General features: G+C 33.7%; 2 protein-coding genes across 3 annotated transcripts in view; one reads left to right on the top strand and one right to left on the bottom strand.

Moving 5' to 3' along the window:
• The window catches only part of LOC125052291 (condensin-2 complex subunit D3-like), a 42,006-nt gene that overhangs the window by 3,110 nt on the left and 15,735 nt on the right, over positions 1–23,161 (bottom strand). Inside the window, exons 1-18 of one of the 2 annotated variants that reach the window (XM_047653037.1) lie at positions 16,494–17,468; positions 16,011–16,171; positions 15,743–15,862; positions 14,911–15,054; positions 14,101–14,197; positions 13,529–13,623; positions 12,559–12,750; positions 11,164–11,307; positions 9,434–9,586; positions 8,457–8,638; positions 7,254–7,413; positions 6,455–6,584; positions 5,224–5,304; positions 4,527–4,661; positions 3,553–3,727; positions 2,887–3,036; positions 1,070–1,206; positions 115–339 (exon numbers count right to left, since the gene is read on the bottom strand). In XM_047653037.1, the coding sequence (XP_047508993.1) occupies positions 115–339; positions 1,070–1,206; positions 2,887–3,036; positions 3,553–3,727; positions 4,527–4,661; positions 5,224–5,304; positions 6,455–6,584; positions 7,254–7,413; positions 8,457–8,638; positions 9,434–9,586; positions 11,164–11,307; positions 12,559–12,750; positions 13,529–13,623; positions 14,101–14,197; positions 14,911–15,054; positions 15,743–15,862; positions 16,011–16,171; positions 16,494–17,148 (3,136 nt within the window). In that variant the 5' untranslated portion in view covers positions 17,149–17,468. Of the gene's footprint in view, positions 1–114; positions 340–1,069; positions 1,207–2,886; positions 3,037–3,552; positions 3,728–4,526; positions 4,662–5,223; positions 5,305–6,454; positions 6,585–7,253; positions 7,414–8,456; positions 8,639–9,433; positions 9,587–11,163; positions 11,308–12,558; positions 12,751–13,528; positions 13,624–14,100; positions 14,198–14,910; positions 15,055–15,742; positions 15,863–16,010; positions 16,172–16,493; positions 17,469–23,161 lie in introns of those variants that run through there. The other variant, XM_047653038.1, reaches the window with a different exon arrangement.
• Positions 17,885–19,805, top strand: LOC125052296 (transmembrane protein 177). The gene is made up of 4 exons (XM_047653045.1): positions 17,885–18,281; positions 18,386–18,522; positions 18,686–18,777; positions 19,043–19,805. The coding sequence occupies exons 1-4, from the start codon at positions 18,124–18,126 to the stop codon at positions 19,607–19,609; spliced, it is 954 nt and encodes a 317-aa protein (XP_047509001.1). The 5' UTR covers positions 17,885–18,123; the 3' UTR covers positions 19,610–19,805.

Genomic DNA, 23,161 nt, shown 5'->3' with positions numbered 1-23,161 from the left:
CTTAAAGTAACTAAAAGGCAGTCTTTTTTTCTTAATTTTTTTTTCTAAGGAATCGCATTGTCCAAATACAGAATCAACTATTTTCAAATGCAAGCAAGTGTAAAGAGTACTCACTGGGCAGTTTCATCCGAGGTCCACAGAGTAACGTTATCGTATCCAACAGGGCAGCATTAAGTGGCGCCGGAAGCTCTTCATCATCACGTATCTCTTCTATTTCATCAGCTGCATGCGTCAGAATCTCTCTCGCTAATCGACATTGAATATTCAATCGTTGTACCACTGACATACGTTGGAGCATTACGTCGTATATAAGTTGACGGGAATCGAAGGACATCCTGTCTGGAAGTGAAATGCAATATTTTATAAGGACATCAATTACTGCGACTTGAAATAAAAGTAAAGGTAATACTATCCAAAAAAACTGATGAAAATAGTTCCTTTAATTCGAGTCTTGATGCCGAAAAGACTCGAATAAAGGAACTAAATATTTTGAATTTTCGAAAATGTCGAATATCTCTCGGACTTTTATTTAACTTAAAATATGTGTATCTTTCTGTTTATTTTAATTGTATTACTCTTATTTTAATAACTTTTTTCTTATGAAGCAAGCTCTGTGAAGCAATTTTAAGGGCACTTCTCTAATAATAACTTTTATGTCTTTTTATAAATGGGGTAGATGAAATAACCACCATTTTTAAATTAATAATTTTTTTTAATGGTTTAACGATAAAAAATATATATAAAAAGTTAAGCACATGGGCAACTAACAAGAAGTAACAAAGCGCACTACTTCCAGGTGTGTGCACGCACACATACGCGCGGAACAAGCAAGACCAGTTTTTGTGGTTGGATCGAGTGTCGATAAACTTTCAATAAAAATAAATTTGAAATATAAATGAGAATTTTTAGATAATAAATATAACGTGGAATTAATAAATAATGTGTGTATGCTACATATATGTTGTATATGGTATGTGTCTGCTATGTTTCATTTTCTAATTAATACAAAGACCAATAGAGTAGAAATCTAAAGAACAATAAATATACCTAACTCTATAATTATTTATACCTTCGTTTTCGTTATTATAATGCAGTACGCAGTCGACAAAGTGATGATAAATGACGTCAACAGTGAGACAACTCGTCACATAGTACTCTGCCGGCTCACGGACTTCCAGATCTTCGTCCGCCAACAGCGCACAAAAGCTGAAACAATCATGCGCTGAATTTCCTTTTCCATCTCAATATATTACCAAATATTTGAAAAGGTTTTAAAAATAATTACTGATTATTTATTAGTTAGGCAAACCTATACAAATTATATCTAATTCTGTTAAATATTGGCTTTAAAAATTAATTTGTATAATTTCAAGAAGCTGACGCTACTTTATACTCTGATTTTAATTCCGTAGAATTCTGACAGCTATCAGTTTTTCACATGACAGAGATGGCAAACCTTAATTTCAATACGAGTCTGAACATCTGAGTCTATAGGTACTGTATACATTTTATTGTTAGTTAATGTATCCATTTTATTAAGTGCGATGCTCCACATTAAATGTAGTTTAACGGCGAGTCATAATTACGTCCCTTTTCATCACAAACAGTAAAAAACGCACAAGTAAAGATAACATTTTATTTTTCAAAAGGTTCACTAGACCTGGAATTAATAGGCAGTGATGCCAGCTAAAGAATAAAATAAAGTAATTAAAGTTAATTCCATATATTGTTCGTGATATTGAAATATTTGTTATAATAGTTTGGATTGGGTCACTTGAGTAAGTAAATATTTAGATTTACCTTTTTGTAGGTAAAACATAAAAAATACGTAGCATTTTGTTTTATTGCCCTCAAATAGGTCAAATTTGTCCCCTTTACGGTGGAAAACATATTTAGTAGCAACACTTATGAAATGTCAGAATTCTACGGAATAAAAAATCAGAGTATAGACAAGATGGCGTCGCACCATACCAGTAGACATGTTTGTTCACGTTAGGGCTTTTGCGTGTTAATTACCATTCATAAATTACACAAATATATTTATTATCTTACAAACAAAAACAGTCTCCCATAAAATATACTCCAAGGTAGTAATAGGATTAGACAGAGGACATATTATTTACTGGTATTGTCGATTTGACTAACATGTGGCCGTTTTTTGTCACGAGCATTAAATATTTTATAAAACTGTGATTATTTACAAGATATTTTACTTTACAAAGCCTTTTAAATATATGTTTTACACGGATTACTACAACTATTACACATTTTTCATATTGTCAAATAGTCTATTGTTTAATGTAAATTATTAAATATATATAATACTCCAATCATTAAAGCAATACACATACGGAGCGAAAATCTAATTTGAGAAAGGGAAAATCACTCAATAGAGCAGTAAGAATATATAAAAGTGTTTAACACATGGCAATAAATAAAAAAACAAATTAGAATAAAACTTATGTTAAAACAAAAGACATCTATAGTATGTGGCGCTGTAGAATAGTGCGGGTCACAGTTTCAGTAACGTTTCGTTTCACTCTAGAAAGTTGCCGCGATTTACAAATTATGACTTAGTATTTCAGCTGTACCATATTCGTAATAAATTAAATCATTAATAACTGTAGTAACTTAAATTTAATCTAGCCAGAATGTTCTAGTCTACAAAAAATTTAAAAAAAAATTAAGCAACTGTCATCCGCACATAGTATAAAAGCATGTTCTGAACACATCATGACCCCTACTAACAATATGGATTCATAGAGATATTGTTCAATAAATGTCGAGTTAATTGTAATTATAGATTTTTAGTTTATGCCATAAATAGTAATAATTTATCAAGATCGTATTGGTGGTTCAATGTAAAGATTATAAATAAATGTTTACCGGTAATAAAGAGGCGTCCGTAACCTCAAGTAACCTCCTAAGAGCAGTCGTGTGAGCACTCGGGCGGCAGCGCGACGCAACTCTGCGGGCGCGTCGCAGCTAAGACATCCGCACATTGATTTCAACAGCGGCTCCACTATACACGTATACCTATACAAAATAATCATAATTTAGGATATTTTAAAACTAATTAAACGTTATCAATAATTTTAAAGAGTATTTACAATGCAATACATGTTTAAGGTAATAACTTTTTTAAACACATTTAAGAAATATATCTTAGAAAAAAGATATAGCTGTTTTTTACATCTATGGTGAGTAGAAAATTGACAAAATGGAGTCCTGATTAATACCAGTGTTTATTTCTTGGATCTATACAAAATCGAGATTAAAAAAAACATAGATCGTATAATATCTAGACTACAGAATAGATACATAATGAAGGGGAAATATAGACACTATAAGCGTGCCACGTCTAAGTGCCCTTTTCCACGAAATTCAAATCAACATTATTTATCCATTAAATAACTAAAATTTTTGGTTTACGTACTACTCAACATTTCGGGTGCAAGTGAGTGGCCGTGGCAGAAGGCCATAATATCGAGTAATATAATAAACTCGTGTTTATATTTCGAGAAGTATTTCTAATACTTATATTTTATTTACCTTGTACAAACATCAGTAAGCGCCAGTAAAGAGTTAAGTCGGGCGCAAAGCGGGGCAGCGGGGTCTTGTAGTAAAATGGCGAGCTGTGGGGCCGCTACTACGGACGCGTCGCGCGAACGTACGCAGATACGTCCGATGCCCGCTACGCATGCGCCGCGTTCTGCCTCGCTCCACTCTAAATTAAATTCATTTATATTAATGTTTTTTTATTGAACAGGGTTAGAATGGGCACGAGAGCAGGCAGTTACCTAGAATTGAATGTCCATTTCATTTCATTTCAATGTCCATAAATCTGACATTTCAATGGACTAGCATTGAAATGTCAGATTTGCGGAACATTTGTTAGACGCAATTTTATTTACGAAACATGAAGGGGGGGTCAATACAAGCTTAAACCCATGTTTGTGGGGTTGGCACCCGTTTCCCCCGGGCAAAACAACATTTATTTTATTTTAAATAGATTTTCGAAAAAAAATTGTTATGACATACCCAATCATGGGTAACTTTTATTAATTTGCAACACTAAAGCGACGGTGGCGCTACCACTCAGTTCACAGATAAGTTGGTGGTACAATAATGAAACGTCATCGATCCAAGTCATTTACCTAGCTTTTTGATCAACTGGCTGAACATCTTTCAAGCCGTTAGTTAAACGGCGCCGTTTGGTCAAAAGGCTAGGCTGTTAATTGAACGGCTAATTAAGCTAGATGGCTGTGACATACATTTAGGTGTAGTTTAAATTCTGTAATAATGGCTTGTTTTGTTAAATTGCTAACAGACATAAAACCTATTGGTGCACACAACATACTGATTTAATAAAGAAAAAAGGAATCTATTATGAAATAAAAATCTAGCATTATACATACTGTAAAACATCACATCGGGAAAATTATAATTTTTTATCCAAAACAAAACATAAGCTTTAATAATTAAACAATATATAATCTAAAAAAGTATTAAAAATTAATATTTACCAGGCGGTGGTGCCTGTAAGGCAGCAACATAGAGGTTAATGAGAGCGAAGGAAGGCGGTTCAGGCGCTACCAAAGAAAGGTCAGCCGCACAAATCCAATCATCAATCGGTCCTCCACTTAACGCTCGGCGCTCAGCTGATAAACCAAATAGAATACCCATTTCAAATAGAACAATAATATAGATTTTTAACTGGCTTTAACCAAAGATGGCTATTAGTTTGACTGTATGTATGTGTTATTGTTGAAATTACATAATGTATGAAAGAAAAGTTTGGGTCAGTTCCAGAGAAATGGATGCACTGAATTGTCATCTGGTGGTAATAATTAACTATTTTAAATTTGATTTAATTTTATTTTTAATTATTTTTATTATTACTTTGTAGGTTAGGAAGCGTTCAAGTATTACGTAACGAATTTTAGAGGGGAGGGGGGGTCCTTTTGTAAAACGTTACGATTCGGGGCGGGGATTGAATTACGCGTTATTTTTAATATTATTTTCGACTTTACTCCACATAATGGTATGTTTTAGGTATAAAGAGTCAATAGGTGGTCAAGAAACGTTTTACTATACTTGGTTACAGTACTGTCCTTCTGATACTTGAACGCTCCCTTTAGAAAATTGTAAATACAAATTATAATAATTAAAATACCTAATATATAGAAAAAACAGGTAAAAAGTAATTAAAAAGCTACTTACACGCTTTCATTAAGTCCGTAGCCCAATGCATATCTGTAGGATCTAAATTCGCAGCGAGCGACACACATGCCGGCCGACAATCTGAAATTTGTAAAAGTGTTACTAAAAATTAACTAATTAATGAAACAATTACCAACATTTATGCCATACTATTTACAAACTTCATCTTGCATTTAGACGTTGCTAAAATATTTATTTTATATAATTAAATAAGAAAATATTTTTATAGCTATATCATATGTGTTGACAACAGATATATAGATCTATATTTTTTATAAGTAGGAGGGAACGATCTCCTAATTTTAAGTGAAAAGTCCGCCCATGGGCACAAACTGCTCGCTCGATTTGGACCTATCAGACTTATACGAAATTCCACCCGTATCACCACGACGACCGCCGTTCCCAACTGAGCGTTTGGAACCACTATGTGGAACCAGCTGCTACTGAAGTACATATTTCCGAATAAATTCGACTTAGGGTCCTTCAAGAAAAGAGCGTATCAATTCTTAAAAGACCGTTAACGCACTCGCGAGCCCTCTGGCATTGAGAATATCCATGGGCGGCGGTAACACTTACCATCCGATGAGCCTCCTGCCCGTTTGCCCGTAACTAAGACGCATTTAATTGCCCCATTATTATTCCAGGTACCTATGGGAAATTAGGTAGAACTAGCAACTAGACGATCATAGGTGACATTTAATAAAAAGTCTACCGAGTAAGTGGAATGTATGCGAAACGTCAGAAGTTTTATTGAAGTGAAACTTGTTTATCGACGTATGGGAGAAATTTTGTAGCAAATCGTCACGTTTTTCGGTTACGCGCCATGTTGCTTTTTGGAGTCAAACTTCTTTATCGGCGTTGGAAAAAAATTTACCGCCACATTTTTTATTATTCGAAACTTAATATTTTAATGACAATTAAATTCATGAAATTCCTAACATATCTTCCTTTTTCCGTCCCTCTAAGTATCGGAAATCTAAACTTTTAGATTTGTATAAATATGAACAACACTTACAAGATTAGTTTGCCACAGAAGTTTCACTTCTGACATGTGTACTTTGTACACATACACATTTTTTTTATTGTATAGTAACGGTAAAAATATCGTAGATATTAAATAATAAGTGATATCGAATCGTATGTTTATTTTAGGTAACTATTGCAATAACTCGAATGTTCTACGCAAATTATTATTAAATGATTGTTTAATATTAAAATATTGATCTAGTACCTGCATCAATTTGAATTCTTTGTATGAGATGGTCGCGTAATGTTTTTCTTGCCCCATCCTCTACGAAGCGGGACCATAGAGATATCAGCTCTACTACCAACGGCATAAGGCGACAATCGCGTTCACGCTCCTGCAATTCATTCGTATTATAAAACGTGAATTAAAGTGGGTACTGTATTTGTTACCATGGTAACGATGTTATATCTACTATAGATATGTTTGTGGGATTAAAAAATATGCGCACACGGTTATAATTTTGACAAACCAGAGCAATAGTTTAGTAACAGATAACTTATAAGTATTATTAGCTAGATTATTTCATTATTCTCCTTTTTGATCATTTTCTTTCTGCCTCGTGATTAGCTACTACTTTTTTATATTAATTGTGAGTCAACATGCTATTATTTATATTTTTTCTTTAGATTTTATTTTATTTAATTTTAGTTTCAGTTGCATGTTATTTTTAGTATCTTTTGTTAATTAATTATGCATTTCTTATACTTTACCCTCTGTAGGTGTTTTTTTTTGTGTTCCTTATTAGGGTTGCCTGGAAGAAATCGCTTGTTAGGGATAAGGCCGCCCGTTGCCTAATAATTTATGTAACCTACTTACTTTTTGTTTTTTTATATGTATAATTATGTGTATTATGGCAATGAAGTATAAATAAATAAATATTCCTTTGAATTCTCCTAAAAAATTCGTTCTAATTCCTTTAAGTTAATGCGTAAGTTTGATGTTGTATGCGTTTTATTTTGACGAACGCCTAGAAGCATTTGATGAACTTAAAAGTTTTTCTTACCTGACCAGTACCTGCCAGTTTGTAATAATAGTCGAGTAGAAAAGCTACATCGTTGTATTCGACGTGTCTCGCTACGCTTGTTAATAACACGAGGCTTTGTAGGTCACGCGCGTCTGACAGCACGCCAAGATGCGTGCTCACTAGGTCAACTAACCGATGACTGAAAAATTAAATATAAATTTTTATGCCATTTATGGCTCATGAAACAACACGCAGTGGAACCGTGCTGGGCCCATAATGTGCGTCTGTTGTTTGACTTGGAACGAACTGAACTGATTTATTGAAAGTCATTTAACTAATACATGTGGCTTACATAACTCACTAGATGGCGCTATGTGTACTATTTACTACTAAAAAAAAGGGTGCGTGTACTTATGTACGCGCGTAAGAAGTTATACTTCTTTGGCATTATTAAAAATAGTTTTTGATTGCATGCAAATAATTTATTATAATTAAATAATCAAAGACTGGAAAAGGTGTCATTATAGTCAATAAAGTTCAGTTTACATTTGAAAAATTAAATAAATAAATATTTATTATTATTCTCTTACATAAATTCTATTATTATTCGAATGTTTTTTTTTTAATTATGTCCAATGCCGTAGCATCTTCCGTAGGCAACTTCATTCTATTAATTTTGTGTAACGGTGCGCGCGCATCGTAAAATTTCACTCTCATCAATTTTTCATAACGCGCCTAAAGAAGTATAACTTCAAAAATCAATGGTTTAATACGGTTAGATTTAATTTAGTTTAACTTTGTTAAAACGTGAGAATAAAATAAAATTTATCTTAGAAAAATTTTGTGGCTAAATTATTGTGATTCAATACAATATTGGCAAGTCGCAAGTTTGGACAAAATTTCTAATACTATTTATGATAAGGGAGCGTTAAAGTATTACGTAACAAATTTGGGGGGGGGGTCATTTTGTGAAACGTTACGATGCGGGGTGGGGATTCAATCCCGCGTTTAATTACGCGGTATTGTTAATATTATTTTCGACTTTCCAGTACTTTACACCAGATAATCGTAACTTTAATGTATAAAAATTAACTAGGTGGTCACGAAGTTTTACTATTGGGTACAGAAAAACGTTACGGCACGTTATATGGGGGGGGGTCAAGAATCTCCAAAAATTGCGTGACGTAATACTTGAACGTTCCCTAAAACGCTATTAAATTTTAACGAATCATTACTACTCACTTAATACTGTTTGAAGATTTCACAAGAAGCATGCAAGCTTTCTGAAGATGTTTCCTCATATTAAGTCTCACGATGCCCGCCAAGAAACTCCAAGGGAGGCATTCGTCGGTATTTGCCGGATCGAACTTTTGCAAGGGCGCCACTATGATGGCTTGGGCAAGGTTTATTACTTGTTCTTGTATCTGTTTTCAATAAATATAAACAAAAATCAATGTTTTTATAACTTTTTAAATTATAATTTCCGCTTATAAAACTTGTTAATTCTGGTAATTAATACTATACATTTTTAAATCCCATATATTGAAAGAATTATATCGAAATTAGTTACAAAACCCGGGTCGCTATTGGAAATTATAGAGTACCGACGCTAGTTGAATTTACTTACTATTAAATTTCTTCATTTCAACATTTTTACGTCCTTAATTAAAGTAACATGCAAATAGAACTTTTCTAACCTAAAATAAACAATTTTTTTATTTTATTTGAAACTTCAATTATTAATGGAAGGTTTTTTTATTAAACATGTTTTAAAGAAAATATATATATATATATATGAACGTTTCATACTTTTTCTGATAAAAAATTTTCATTACTTAGTTTATAGTAGTGTTCCTATCGAATCATTAAGATTATGTCTTTTGACAGGATAGTAATAAATAAAAATAAATCAGTAGCGCTAAAACCTTTTTAGGTCTGGGCCTCATATTTATGTATCTGTTTCATGATAATTAGTCAATCTAATAGGCTAGTAGGTGATCGGCCTCCTGAGCCTGACACACGCCGTAGACTTTTTGGGTCTATGGCAAGCCGGTTTTGTCAGGATGTCTTACTTTTCGTTCGAATATTAAATGCGCACATAGAAAGAAAGTCCATTGGTGCACAGCCGGGGATCGAACCTACGACCTCAGGGATGAGAGTCGAACGCTGAAGCTAGTAAATTAACACTGCTCTTATGACAGAATAAATCATAATATTACCTTAGCTTCCGGGTCAGACAGTTGGTGCATTGGCCCAGTTAGGAAGGCGTTGAGTGAGAGTTTAGTTGGATTGTTCAGCGCTACATCTGCCAAAGCATTGACGGCTGCGCCACGTACCAGGATACTGGCGTCGCGGCAAAGAGATACTAAAGTCTGCAAATTTATTTTATTTCGTAATATTAAACTTCGACCGAATAAAAACGAAATTATTCTAGCCTACTCATTTAGATAGTGTAAACAGTTTTAAGGATTTGAATCAGAACTTTACTTAATACTGAAGACTGGGGAGTTACTTAATAATACTACAGTCAAAACCGTTTATAACGACATTGAAGGGACCGTATAGTTGCCGACGTTATATCCGATAGTCGTTATAAGCAATGTCATATACACAAGTACAGTACATATGTATGTACATAGTTATATTATCATAGTTATCTATCTAGAATAGGTAGGTATGTTTTATAATATGTTATGTTAATATTAAGTAAAGGAGTCAAAAAAGAAACAAAAATATTTATTACGACAAAAGTAATCAGTCATTTTGGTCTGTTTATTTTTAGCCCAGTCTCATATGTCCATATGACATGAGATTTTTATTCAATAGAAAACACTTTTCGCTTTTTTTGCGACATGACATTGTGTGTTACATAAATGCACAATTGCACAGTCTAAACAATACAAACACTTTTAAATCAAACTGTCACGCAGTCAATTAGCGAACTAAACATGTGTAAAGTATACAAGATCACATGGCCGGGAAGAGGTTCGGATGAGGCGGGAGAAAGTGCGTAGGTAATAATATGCCTAATATTCATTCAATGCTTATAAATAAGATTTAAAATCGCTTGTATTGTTTTGTTTTGCTGAGACAAGAAGCGGTTGGTCGTTATAGCCGATGAATATCGATAAAATTTCGTCGTTGTAAGCGATATGTCGCTGTATCCGATGTTGTTATAAGCGGTTTGTTTACTGAATAGTTTACTAGGGATTCGGACGGGACCATACAATCTGGTCGTAATAACCGATAGGTCGTTGTAAACGATGTCGTTATAAACGGTTTTGACTGTATTTCTTTCCTCAATACAGTATACTTTCTTTATAGAGACGCTTAGGGACTGCGCATTTTCATAGTCGTATTGCCATCGTTATATCGAAAGAAATGTTCCAATGTATGTACTCCGAAGCAAACCAAAGTCGAGTAAGTTCGACGTTTTAGAAAGTATAAATTGAGTGACAGTAAGTGGAGTTTAATTTGTTATTTTATTGCATTTAATTAAAAGTTCTGAAACTACATGCATTTAAAAAATACAATAAAGTGTTAAAAAATTTACACAACTACACATCCATTATTAAATTAAAACATAGAAATTACAAACAAGCAAGGTAAAAAAAACACAAAAGGAAAGAACAAAAATATAGGCAAAACAGCCAAAATAAATTAAATTTAAACTAAATAGAAATTATAAACTCTATTAAACTAAATGTCTCACATTTTTTGTCGATGACATGTACGTGCTTTAGCGCATGCGCGTTAGTGTGTGTGGCCATTAATGTTTTATTATTTACAGGACTCTGTATAATATAAAATTGACTAAAGCTTATATAATTTGCCTTTAACGTGCTTCTAATAATTTAATTAATTCACGTAAACACACACAAAGACATAAATTTACACTCGTATAACATATACAAAATATCACACAGTAGAGACAGGTTCACAGACTTACCGAGTAATGTGTAGGATGAGGGTTTCTCACGAGCAGCCGATGTATGAGCGACACGGCCGCCTTGCGTACGGCTGCGCGCTCGTCAGACGAACAACGGGTGGCCGCTTTCGCAAGTTGACACTGTGTTCCGTCGCCGCTTAGATCCTAGCATTTAAACTACATTTTAAAACCAAATACTTTGTGTTTGTTTTAGAAACTATATGTATAAATAGCCGGTCTCAGATTCATAGTAGAAACTAAATTTTGATTTTAAACTATGGCTCGGAAATGCTTAGTGAAAGAGTAACATCTAATGACCCATAACTTCAATGTAATGTTATAAAAAAAATAACTATCTGTAATAAATCAAACAATTTTCAGTATTTAAGACTTTAAAAATTTAATAGATAATACGCAATTAATATGAAATTTAATCTATTAAAATTAATGAAACGTGTCTAAAAGCAAGGGCAACATTGAGATAACTTTTTACGTTTCTGTAGGTAAGGTTTATAAATTAAACATTAAAATTAAAAAAAAGTAACCTTACGAAGAGCTTACACAAAAATACTCTTACGGCCTGGCCACGGGGAACGGCGGTGCGAACGGCGATGCGGGAGGCGAGGCGACCATTCGCGCGGGGCCGTTTGCAGGCCACGGACCAGTCACGTTTGCCGCCGCGACCAGTAAGGAAGTTCGACAGCGAAATGTCTTTATCGAAATCATCTCGATATTGCTTGGAAAGTAATAGCTTTTGGTGCAAGACCTAATATTTGGAGAAATTGTGGAGAATTCCACAAGAAGTATGAGAAATTCAGAATATATCCAGAATTATTTTTTTGAGTATACCAGAATGAGTATTGAAACCTTCAATTATATTCTTATGAATATTCAACCAGAATTGGAGAAAAAAGTTAATGCAAATAGAATTTTAAGTGCCGCTGAAAAATTGTTTTTGAGATTAAGGTATATTAAATTAATGCTGTGGATGGCCAGACTTCCAAATAGCTGGTCTTGCCAGTATTTCAGTAACAAAAAACTCTGTATTCATTTTTCGCCGCGACCACGACTAAACTTATTTATTCCCTTCTCTATTCGCCGCGACTGCCGCTCGACTCCGTGGCTTGCACCGTACTGATTCATGCATTTGTTTCGCTCGCCCGTCGCGACGTCAGTCGCCCGCGCGATTCGCTCGGTACATTTCGTTGGTCGCATCGCTGGTCGCCGTTGCGCGTGGCTTGATTAGTACATTGCTATGAGTTTATTTCAGTCGCTAGACGCATCGCTGTTCGCACCGCGCGAATATTCGCGTCGGCGAATGTCCCGTGGCCAGGCTGTTACGTATTCACTTACATCTTATCACTTAAATCAGTCTATTTATTAATAAAGTATTTATATAAATCACTTTTTACGCACCCTCATAGCTTCAATAATCGGATCATGGTCAGATCCAAGTAAATCTGTGAGTATGGCGATCGCCCGTGCACGCAGCGTGCCCGATACGTCACTTATGCGTTCGTATATCGCACGTACTATTTCTCCATGAGGGACGCAATGCCGGCGCTGGTTTATTAGACCAGATAAATCTTCTGATGGGTCTATATCAAACTGGAACAAAAATGTTACAAATATTTGACTAGCTATGTGCGCATTTAAGACTCGCTCGAGGATGCAGAAAAATGGCATGTGGCAGACAGAAGGCTGATCACCTACTTGCCTATTGATAAATAAATAACTTTATAATTTTGAATTAGATACAGAAATTTGAGGGCAACGCCAATGGTAGCGCCTACTACTATTTCCTAGTACAATTGGTGGATATAAATCGAAACGTCATATTATGTATAAGTGAACGAAGTCGCGTAAAGAAGTTTTATGTCTAAGAATAGAAATAGAAATCGCATCAATTATATAATTTAAAGAGAACACATCTTAGTAACAAAAATTAATGACTTTAGCCATTGGCAATTTGAATTTTTTTTTTTGGATAAAAATAAAATGTTAAACTGCTTTTTTTGATGAGACAGGACAGGAGAAGCCAAACGATCAGGCGGGTGGGTCACTTTGAATAAAATGATAAGCGTCGTCCATGGACACTTGTCGCCGACGGCTAGCGGGTGTGTTGCCGACCTTTCAGGGAATTGTACGCTGTTTTCTTGAAGGGCTCTAAGTCGTATTGATTCGAAAATACTTCTACTGGCTTCCACAAAGAGGAAAAATCTTCTACAAAATAATCTTCGCGAGAATTTTTTAAAACTAAATATTTTACAGTCGCTGGTCCTCGCACTAGGACATTCCTGTGTTGGTGACCAGATTCACCCGAGACTATTGGGAGAGATATTGTTCTGAGAGACTGTACAATTATTGTGACCATTTACACCGTTACCTCTGATATTGATGACTGTGATTGACTGTCCTCTTCCATTGTATTCCCTTGGTCCTTTTCAGTATCTACTACTGCTTCCTTATTATTATCATGTACTGGAAAGAATCAGTTAAAAATTAATCGAAATACTTATTATGAACCATAATATGAATATGTTGTTCCAGGGGCTTGAGACAAAATCACCTTACGACAAACGTGATCCACTAAACGAATTTGTATGAGAATGTAATTAGCTCACGCTTTGTCACGTGACCATTTCCATACAAATTCGTTTGTCGTTAGTGGGTCACGCCCGTTGCAAAGTGATTTTGTCTCGAGCCCCTGTATATACCAGCGAGCAGCTCATACCATGGCCCTTGGCAACTAGTTGTAAGTGTTTAAGTTTATTTTATTGAGCAGTAATAATGTATCAGTATTGTTCTGATAACCTTTTTGAAAGGAAACTTTAAATATTATTGTTACCTTTTTTGGTATGAGGCTTTATTAATGCATAATAATTGAATGTGAAAACCTTAAGTTTTCACTTGTAACAGTTTCTATAAAAATACCTACTTTATTAAAAAATATAATACCTTCTAAATTATCTTCAATAGATGTCTTTCGGCTTTCGATTCCAGAATCCGAATTCCGTTTCTCTGCGTCATTTGGTAAGAGCTGAGCTAATATTTCCTGAAACCATAAATCATATTTACCTATTATACTACTAAAATGGAAAACAGTTTTAAGTAAGTGATTTAGTTAAGGACTAAATAGAGATAGAGCGAGATAGACTAGACTATATAGAGATAATCTAATAAAATATAAGAATAAGATTTAAAGTCGATGCTTATCACTATCTATGTATGTCAAATAGTCGAAGCGCCCCAACCAAAACAGTAGGTTCGTAATGCAACGTTCTAGAGAACGGATTTTTTTTGAAATATGTTCAGGGGTGTCCCCTGAATGTAAATCCAAGTTGGCGTCATGACTTAAGGTGCGCTTCAGCCGCCATCTTGAAAAACGCGTTTTGTCGTATTTAATGTAATATAAATTGTCATGTTTGTGTACGATAGCGCAATAAATAAATATTGTATTCTACCACTGTATAGTGTATTGTGAGCTCTAGGGTCACCAGTACTATCTATCAGGCGCCAAATTAAATCTTTAATTAGCGCCTGCGCACTTGTACCCCACGGCCCAAATGTTTCCAACTACTCCAAAGGGAGAACATTTGAGCCGTTTATAAATTTTAATTTCCATGTTCTAACAACTAAACACAGCAAAACTTTGCTTGTGCTGTGCAAATATAATTGATGTCTGTGTGTGTGAAATTTGTATATATTTAGGCATGCGTGTTTTTTTAGAACTTATAAATAAATATACAAATCATGTCAATTTTATACCATTGCCACCTGTCGATGAGGTACTTTTGCAGTAGTTGTTAACTTGAGAAGCCATTTGACTGTGGTGGAATATGATCTCTGTGGCAAGAGACTCATTAGACCAACTACCAGTGAAATCCGTGTCTGTCGAACTTCAGCCTTTTCCTATGAAATGATAATGCTATGTTTAATCCCGACAACAAAAAAGCAGTGGCGCTACAACCTTCTTAGGTCTGAGCCTCAGATTTCATTATTTGTTTCGTGATCATTTGTCAATCTAATAGGCATGGTCAGCCTCCTATGCCATATCCAGCCTCACGATGTTTTCCTTCAATGTTAATGTTAAATGCGCAGACAAAAATGCATTGGTGCACAACCTCGAACCTACGACCTCAGGAATGAGAGTGGCACGCTGAAGCCTCAAAGCCAACACTGCTCTAAGATCCTAACAATGAGGTTCGAAAACGAAAAATTTGCTGTTGATAGCTGGGTTTGAAGGGAACAATAATTATTGTTTCAATTGGCAGGCTAATTTTAAAAGTATGAATGTAACAAATTCAAAAATGTGTCAGCCTGTCTTGTTGTAACAAAACTTTGTACAAAACATTAATAAAAGTATCAGATAATGAAACAGAAACATGGTCTGTGTAGGGATTTTAGGCCTACCCAAATAGAAAGATTGTCTCTCTAGCGTGTCCTTGTAGGAAGTAGCTATAGTCTTTCAGTATATAGATTATATTGTTAGTTCAGAATTCTAGAATCTCTATTCCAAACATTTGTTTCAAGTGCAATAGAGTAACAGACATTGCTCCTGTGAATTGTATGATCATTACATCTATAATAAATTGCTTACCAATCCGTCCAAGGAATAAGTTAAATGTTGCAAGAGCACTACATAACTAGAAAGTGCAGTTTTACCATATTTACTTAAGATGAGTCCAGAGTATGCCACATATGACGCTCTTACAATATTCTGAAAAATAGAATTAAAATATAAAACACTAGGTATTTATAATGAAAATGTTTTATATTTCTTGAGTTTATGTCACTAAAAAATTAAGTATCTTATATTCATATAAAAACTAGGATTAATTTACTTTCAAATGCTAACATTTACATACATTAGCTTGTTTATGGTCTAATGATGCTGCAATAAATTTTGGAAGCATAGCCTTGAACAATAACTTAATTGCTAAAGCATTTGGTTCGCCATCTGCAGTGCAGATTATGAAGTCAATAACTTCATATACAACCTTGGATAAATTTGCTAGCTCTATCTTATCTGAAACATAATAACAAGACAAATATATTAATATTTTAAACCTTTATTAGCCAAATATTTAAGATCCTTTTAATACTAATGATACCATTCAACTAACCAGCTAAAAGGTCAAATCTTTAACGTGTAGTTCAACATTATGTCAACATCATCCACACACTCACACAATCATAGTGTAATTCAAACCCATAAGATTACCTTAAAAATAATGTTGAATTTAAAGCTACAGCTAAATCTAAGGCTGCTAAGCTTTGAGGCTGTAGTTTAAATAGCACAATTTAGTAAAAAGGCTAGGTTGTTGTCAAGTTATTGATTTACCACATACCTATATTCAATTTTGTGACAATAGATCCACCAGTGATATCAATCAGATTAGATAGAATATCCTCAAAGTTTATGTCTCCTGGACTTAGTTGTAGTTTCACAATGACAGTTTTCAACTCATGGACAAACTCATTTAGTTCTTTAATAATAGAGTTTACTACTCTTATCAATTGTGTAGGATTAAAAAAGTTATCTTCATTTTCACATACAGTTTTTGGGTAACTTAAACAGGTGAGAGTGTGTGCAAATAGTTGAGAGTGATAAATATGGTAGGCTTTATATCCAGGTATAGATAAGAGCTTAAAATAGAGCCGAGATGCCCACATTGCATTATTTCTAGCCTCAGTAGGAAATATATTTTTATTTCCACAGTCAATATAATAGCCTAATAGGGCTAATAAATTCTTATGATTGACTTGATTAGAGAGTGTCACCCATGAAGAATCATCATCAGAATTATCTTTACAAGATAACCAATCATCAATTGCATGGATTACATTTTGTAAAGTTAAGTTTACATCTGAAGAGTCAATAGCATTTTGAAATTCAGAAGGCAAATCGCCAAATTCAAAGAACTCAGAATCATATATAGATTGAACCCAATCATAGTCCAGGAACTGCAGCTGCAAATTACTTAGTTCTTCCAAAAGTTGCATATTTACATCAATGTTCTTTACGTATAGAATAAACCTTTCATTTCTCGCTAATTCCTCTGTTTCTTTACCATTTGCGAGCAATTTTGTGGTATTCTTGAACTTTAATGTTGGTCTATATTAAATTATATTAAGAAAAATTTAATAGCATAATTAAAATACTATATATCATCATTTAACTTGTCCGCATTATTTATTATGTTTTGTACTTAGCAAATAACATTTTTATGTACACAAAGCAAAAACAATAAACATTTTGTATTTTTCCTGTTTTAGGTTAGCATTTGGTTATTTTGGCGGTCTTTCCAGTGTTACTAGTAACAAGTAACAACTTACGAGTTACTACTTACTATATACATTATACATACTTACTACTTACTAGATCGCCTGACATTCTGACCGGTAACCGGTTACCGGTTTCTAATTTTAATATCATTTTAAGATTTAGAGAAGGGGCCTCATAGCCTAGCGGTCTTATTAAGTGGCACCTAGATGAGGGGTACCGGGTTCGATTCCCGGTTCGAGGGCAAGTTTTAATTTAATTTAAATTTGTTCTCGGCCTTTGGGAGGGTTGTGCGGTACCGAGTGGGTGCCTAAACCGTACATGGAGGACATGGTCGAATTTCTAAGGCAAAAAGCACGAATTTTAAAAATCTTATACTTGACGCTGGCTAATGCATAATCCGTACCAGAGCCATAAAAAAAAGATTCAGACAGAAAAATAATCATAAACTATTTCCATAATATTTAAAAAAAAAATTTAATCCTTTCGTCAGCTGTCATCTGTGAGGGCTCTCAATTCTCATACTTCATAGTGTCGTGTGTACTCTAATCTGGTTTAAAATTTAAATTGTTTATTTCATTGAAGATTCATATGCCTGTATTATTTTAATTTGTAATAACCTAATAAAAATATATAATATCTAGTTTTATGAATGATATTTTAGTTTACTATTTTATTTTGTGATTCTGAAGACAATGACTACCCGAAGACCAATATCCTGGTTTTTAACAGACCAGGGAAGAAAATTCTCTTTTGTGGTTGTGACTGGAACCGGCATAGCTCTAACAGCAGTAAGATTTACTCCTCACACATTTTTAATTGATAAATACAGGGAGTTTGTTCATTACTACAGGTAATTGAAATAATTGTTTTGCCTTTTTTTTTTAAATAATCAAACGAATGAACATAATTGGTTATATAACCTTGTTTTCATGTACCTGTTTTTATTTTTTACAGTGCAGGGAAACCAGTAGATTTAACAAAAACTCTTCGCGATAGGTATCAGAGATGTTTAGATATCCTCAAAGTACCTGAAGTACAAAGAAAATTATTAAAACCTTTTACTGTATTTGGATTTGATTTGTTTCATGCTGGTATGTCCTCTGTTTTTTTAATAATTTTTTTAGAATAATAAATAAACTGTATATTTAGTAATATATAAAAAAAATTATGTTGTGTCTATGTGTGTATATTATAAATTTTATTTCTTGATTTTACTAAATTTGAAATAGAGACTCAAATAATTTATTATTTTAGGTAGTACAGGTTCCAGGTTCGGTGTTTTAATTGGTATACCAGTCAATTTCAATTATAATAATTTAGATGATGTAGCTAAAGATAATGTTCAGGTGAGTTCCCAGGTGTCTTGTCAGACCATCTTGTGAATTTAGCTTGTTTCTATTTAAAGTAACATGTACATAATAAAAAAGAATTTAATCATTCTCAAAATATATTATTAGTTAAAGCAAGATTGATTTTTAATTTATGTGAATTGTGAGTTGAAATGCAAGTAAATTTTTGCTATATTAAGATTTAAGGTTCATCACAACAAAATGTTTCTTCTCAAATATTGTGTTCTCCTGTTCACAAGTTTAATCTTAATTTATTCATCAGGTTAATCAGAAACCCGTTGACCTTTCATCTGAAGTTGGAAAAAAACTTGGCGAAGCATTAATCCTTCCTGAGAAAGTACAGGAATTTGCAATTTGCAGAGAAATATTGATGACTCAAAATAATAAAGTTATGTTTGAGTCTTCATATCCTTTTATATCAGTTTTTCTTGTATATAATTTGTCAATGTACTTAAATAAACGTCTTAATTTATATGCAGCTCCAGTTGCAATGAGAGCTATGCTATATTCCATTACTGGATTGTTTGGATTAGGGACTTATTTCCTGTTAAAGGATGCAACAGAAGTTCATTATGAGACTAGTACTGATAAAGCTCTTGTTCAACTTGGAAAAGAATATGTTGAAAGTGGTGTAGTTTTTTATGAAAAACTTCTGGCAAGAAATCAAGCTTTGCGAGAATTAATGGGACCAGAAGGGGAGAGGAAGTACACTGTAAAAGGAAATGTCAATTATACACTACGACAGCCACATGTTGCATTAGTGCATAGAAAGCAATTCTTTGAAAAAATGTTAATGGCTGATGATCCAGAAGGGCTACTAGAGACATGATTATTTGTATAACTAGGTATATGTATGTTAAGTTTAAAAATATATTATTATTATAGCAACTAAGGAATTCACAACTTCCTATATCTTATATATATCCCAACCCTAATTCAGTCCTCGCAAGAATTCCTTACATTGGTGGCTTAATCAATATTTAAGTTAACATCGACAAAGTATTGAATTAAAAACTAACGCAACAGACGTGTTATTGTTTCAAATATTCGAATTGAAAATAATATTAATACAATGACTTGCATGCGCGCAGTAATTTATAAGTACAGTAGCAATTATAGTATTACAGCTGTCGAACGATGATAATCCCTCTAATTCATTCTTATCATCTAATTACACCAAAATCTCAAAGGAGTCTACCTTAAGGCTTAGTTCATATGGCCGCGCGGTCGGTTCGTAGTTCCGATAGAGATCAATATAAACTGTAGTTATCGTCTACATTACCGGGCGCCAACGCGCGGCGCGCTCCGACCCGCGCGCAAGATCTTGAACCGCGCGCGGCCGTGTTTTGCAAACCTGCAACGACCTATTCAGTTGATCCGCGCAGCTTGAGACGGAAAGACATATTATGTAGATCGATGCAAAATAAGTACCGAAGATGAAATTGTGCCTATCGATTTCCTTGCGACGAAATCGAGAAATGAGATGCAATTGGGAATCTCAATTCTAAAGATTATTCAAATAAAATAATAAAAAGGTTAAAAAATTTATCTTCGTGTAACCTAAAGTCGGGATACAAAGTAACAAACAGGCTGGAAGATAGTCTGTTTTGGATGTTTTGGATAGAATTGGATGCACCCAGTAACGTCTCAGTCTTCTATATAAAATCCATAAGCAAATTGCCTCCTCCACGTCCATTGTCAATCGTCAATCAATGTTGAACTTTGAAGCCACACTGGCGCGCGTACATACTACATATACCGTCATGTGAATGCTCCAACCGCATGGCGACGCGCGGCTACGCGCGGTCATCTGAACTTAGCCTAAATCCGTCAGGCGCACACGATTCAAATTTACATAACATTCAATTTTAAATTTACATTACATAGGTACCTATAGAAAAATAATTCTTCAGGTGTAAGAACTTAATTTAAATAAAATATACTTATTACTAATAAATAGATTCTGGCAGGTTTCTTTTTTAATTTTGTATTAAGTACTTATATAAAAAATATTTATGTAGATGGTGCTGACCACTGTTGTAGAAAATTTACATGTTAGACCAATGCCGATAATTTTTGAAACCAAAAAAAATTACAGTAGGATGAAACCCATTAGAAAAGCAGGGGAATATGATCAAAATGAAAGGAAAAATAAATTACGGTCGATCTGAGGTCGGGAAGTGGTAGAGGGGGGAGTTTTAAGGATAAAAAACGGTTTATCTCGATTTCCGGTAAAACTAAAAGTCCTATCGAAGAAAACTAAAAACAATGAAAAATTCAAAAAACCATCTTTTTTTTTTTTTATTTCTATCTTTTACAAAAATTTATTTTTGTTAAATTTGGTGAAAACTTACCTTATTATGTCCCAAATATACTGTAAATTATTTGATTAAAAATATTTATTTTTTCACCTTATTTTGAATTAATATCGAAAAAACACCCTAATTTTCAATCGAAAATTCTGACGTCAAAATTTCAGCTTTTTTCAAAAAGTTGGTGTGCTTTCAGTTCGTTGAAATCTCTACTTTCCTATGGTAAAAAAATATATATATATATTACCATAGTAAATCTTCTCAGAAAATGCAAAAAATCGTATGCAGTAACGCCCAGACCCGTCATCCCCTTCCCTACTTCTCTATGAATCTTCTTTAAATTATTTGAAAAATTAGGGTGTTTTTTCGATAATAATTCAAAATAAGGTGAAAAAATAAATATAATATAAATATATTATAAAAATTTTAATATGTGAAAAATGTGTGAATACAAAAGTTGTAGATATTTTTATGACCTACAACTTTGCCATTTAGTTTTCTTCGATAGGACTTTTAGTTTTGCCGGAAATCGAGATAAACCGTTTTTTACCCTTAAACCTCCCCCCCCCTACCCCTTCCCGACCTCAGATCGACCGTAATTTATTTTTCCTTTCATTTTGATCATATTCCCCTGCTTTTATAATGGGTGTCATCCTACTGTAATTTTTTTCACTTTTTATTATTGAAGTTGTACTTCTTTAGGCGCGTTATGAAAAATTTATGAGAGTGAAATTTTACGATGCGCGCGCACCTGTGACACAAAATTGGCAGTGTGATATAGCGTGCGCGAGCGAGATGGGAATAAGACAATCTACAAGTAAAAAGAAATAGAATATGCGTGAAGCTAACATCACGCATATTCTATTTCTTAGCTTAGCAGCTTAACAAGAATTTTGAATGACCATGACATCTGATAATGACATTTACCTTTTAAACAAATATAGGAGTTTTAATTATTGTTTAAAATAAATGATTTAAATTGAATATCTAAATCAATACTAATTAATATGATAAAATATTTGTGAAAAAACTGTGCCAACCTTCCTGAGTGCTTCAATACAATTGAGGTTAACTATCCGTATGTATTATCGAGTATTATTGTTGATTAAAACTGAAACATGAACCATTATTCATTGCTTTTGTTTATTGCGTTTGTTACAGCAACTTTTTAGAAATATTCTACGACCCTATATATCAATAATTGAGAACAAAGATTTAAGCACGAATACTAATAAGGAGAAAATGAAGGCTTGGAGCGAAATAACAGAGAAGTAAACATTTTAATAAGTACCTGCATCTCAAAAAAATGACCACATTATTTAATCAAAACATGTAATTTTTCAGATTTAATCTAGCAAATATAAGGACAAGATACAAAAAACAATTGATGAATCAGTGGAAGTGCACTAAATTGAATACAAAAACTGGAGGTGGAACAAAGCCACCATCACCTTCTCGAGACACAATGGATATGGCAGAGATGATACCGCAACGGTTTGAAGTAGATTTCAATGAGTTTGATTGTGATGGTGTCGAGGTAGGAATGTTAATTATAAATATGATGTATGGTGATGTTCAAGGTTCAACCTTTCAAGCATAGGTATATGCTCACAACAGTACTTTATTCCCCTACAGGGTAGTTAGAGATATTGTAGAACCTCGTTAAGTCGAACCTCGATAAGTCAAAAACCTCCAAATCTCGAAAAAATGTTTTGTTCCCTTCCCTTAAAACACCAAAACCTCCATTACTTGAAATCTTGACCCTCTGTTAATCGAAATAATCACCGAGTCCCTCCAAGTCATTTTGGTACATATTTTCTCTCTATAACTCGAAAAATTAAATTTGACCTCTGTATCTCGAACATAGGAACGTTTTATTTTACAACCTTTACAACTTGATCATTTGGAATTTATTATCTCTATTGTTCGAACAAAAATAAGTTACCGACTTTAAGAACTTGCCGACAATGTGAGTACACTATTGTTTCTTAGAAAACATTTTAGGAGTATACAATAATAAATTTATGACTCATTGAAACACGTGTTTGCTTGCTTTGTGTCAGGTGTTC

The sequence above is a fragment of the Pieris napi genome, chromosome 9 (assembly GCF_905475465.1).
Source record: "Pieris napi chromosome 9, ilPieNapi1.2, whole genome shotgun sequence".
NCBI lineage: Eukaryota > Metazoa > Arthropoda > Insecta > Lepidoptera > Pieridae > Pieris > Pieris napi.
Note: the sequence above shows the minus strand (reverse complement) of the source record. Positions and strands in the feature narration are given on the sequence as shown.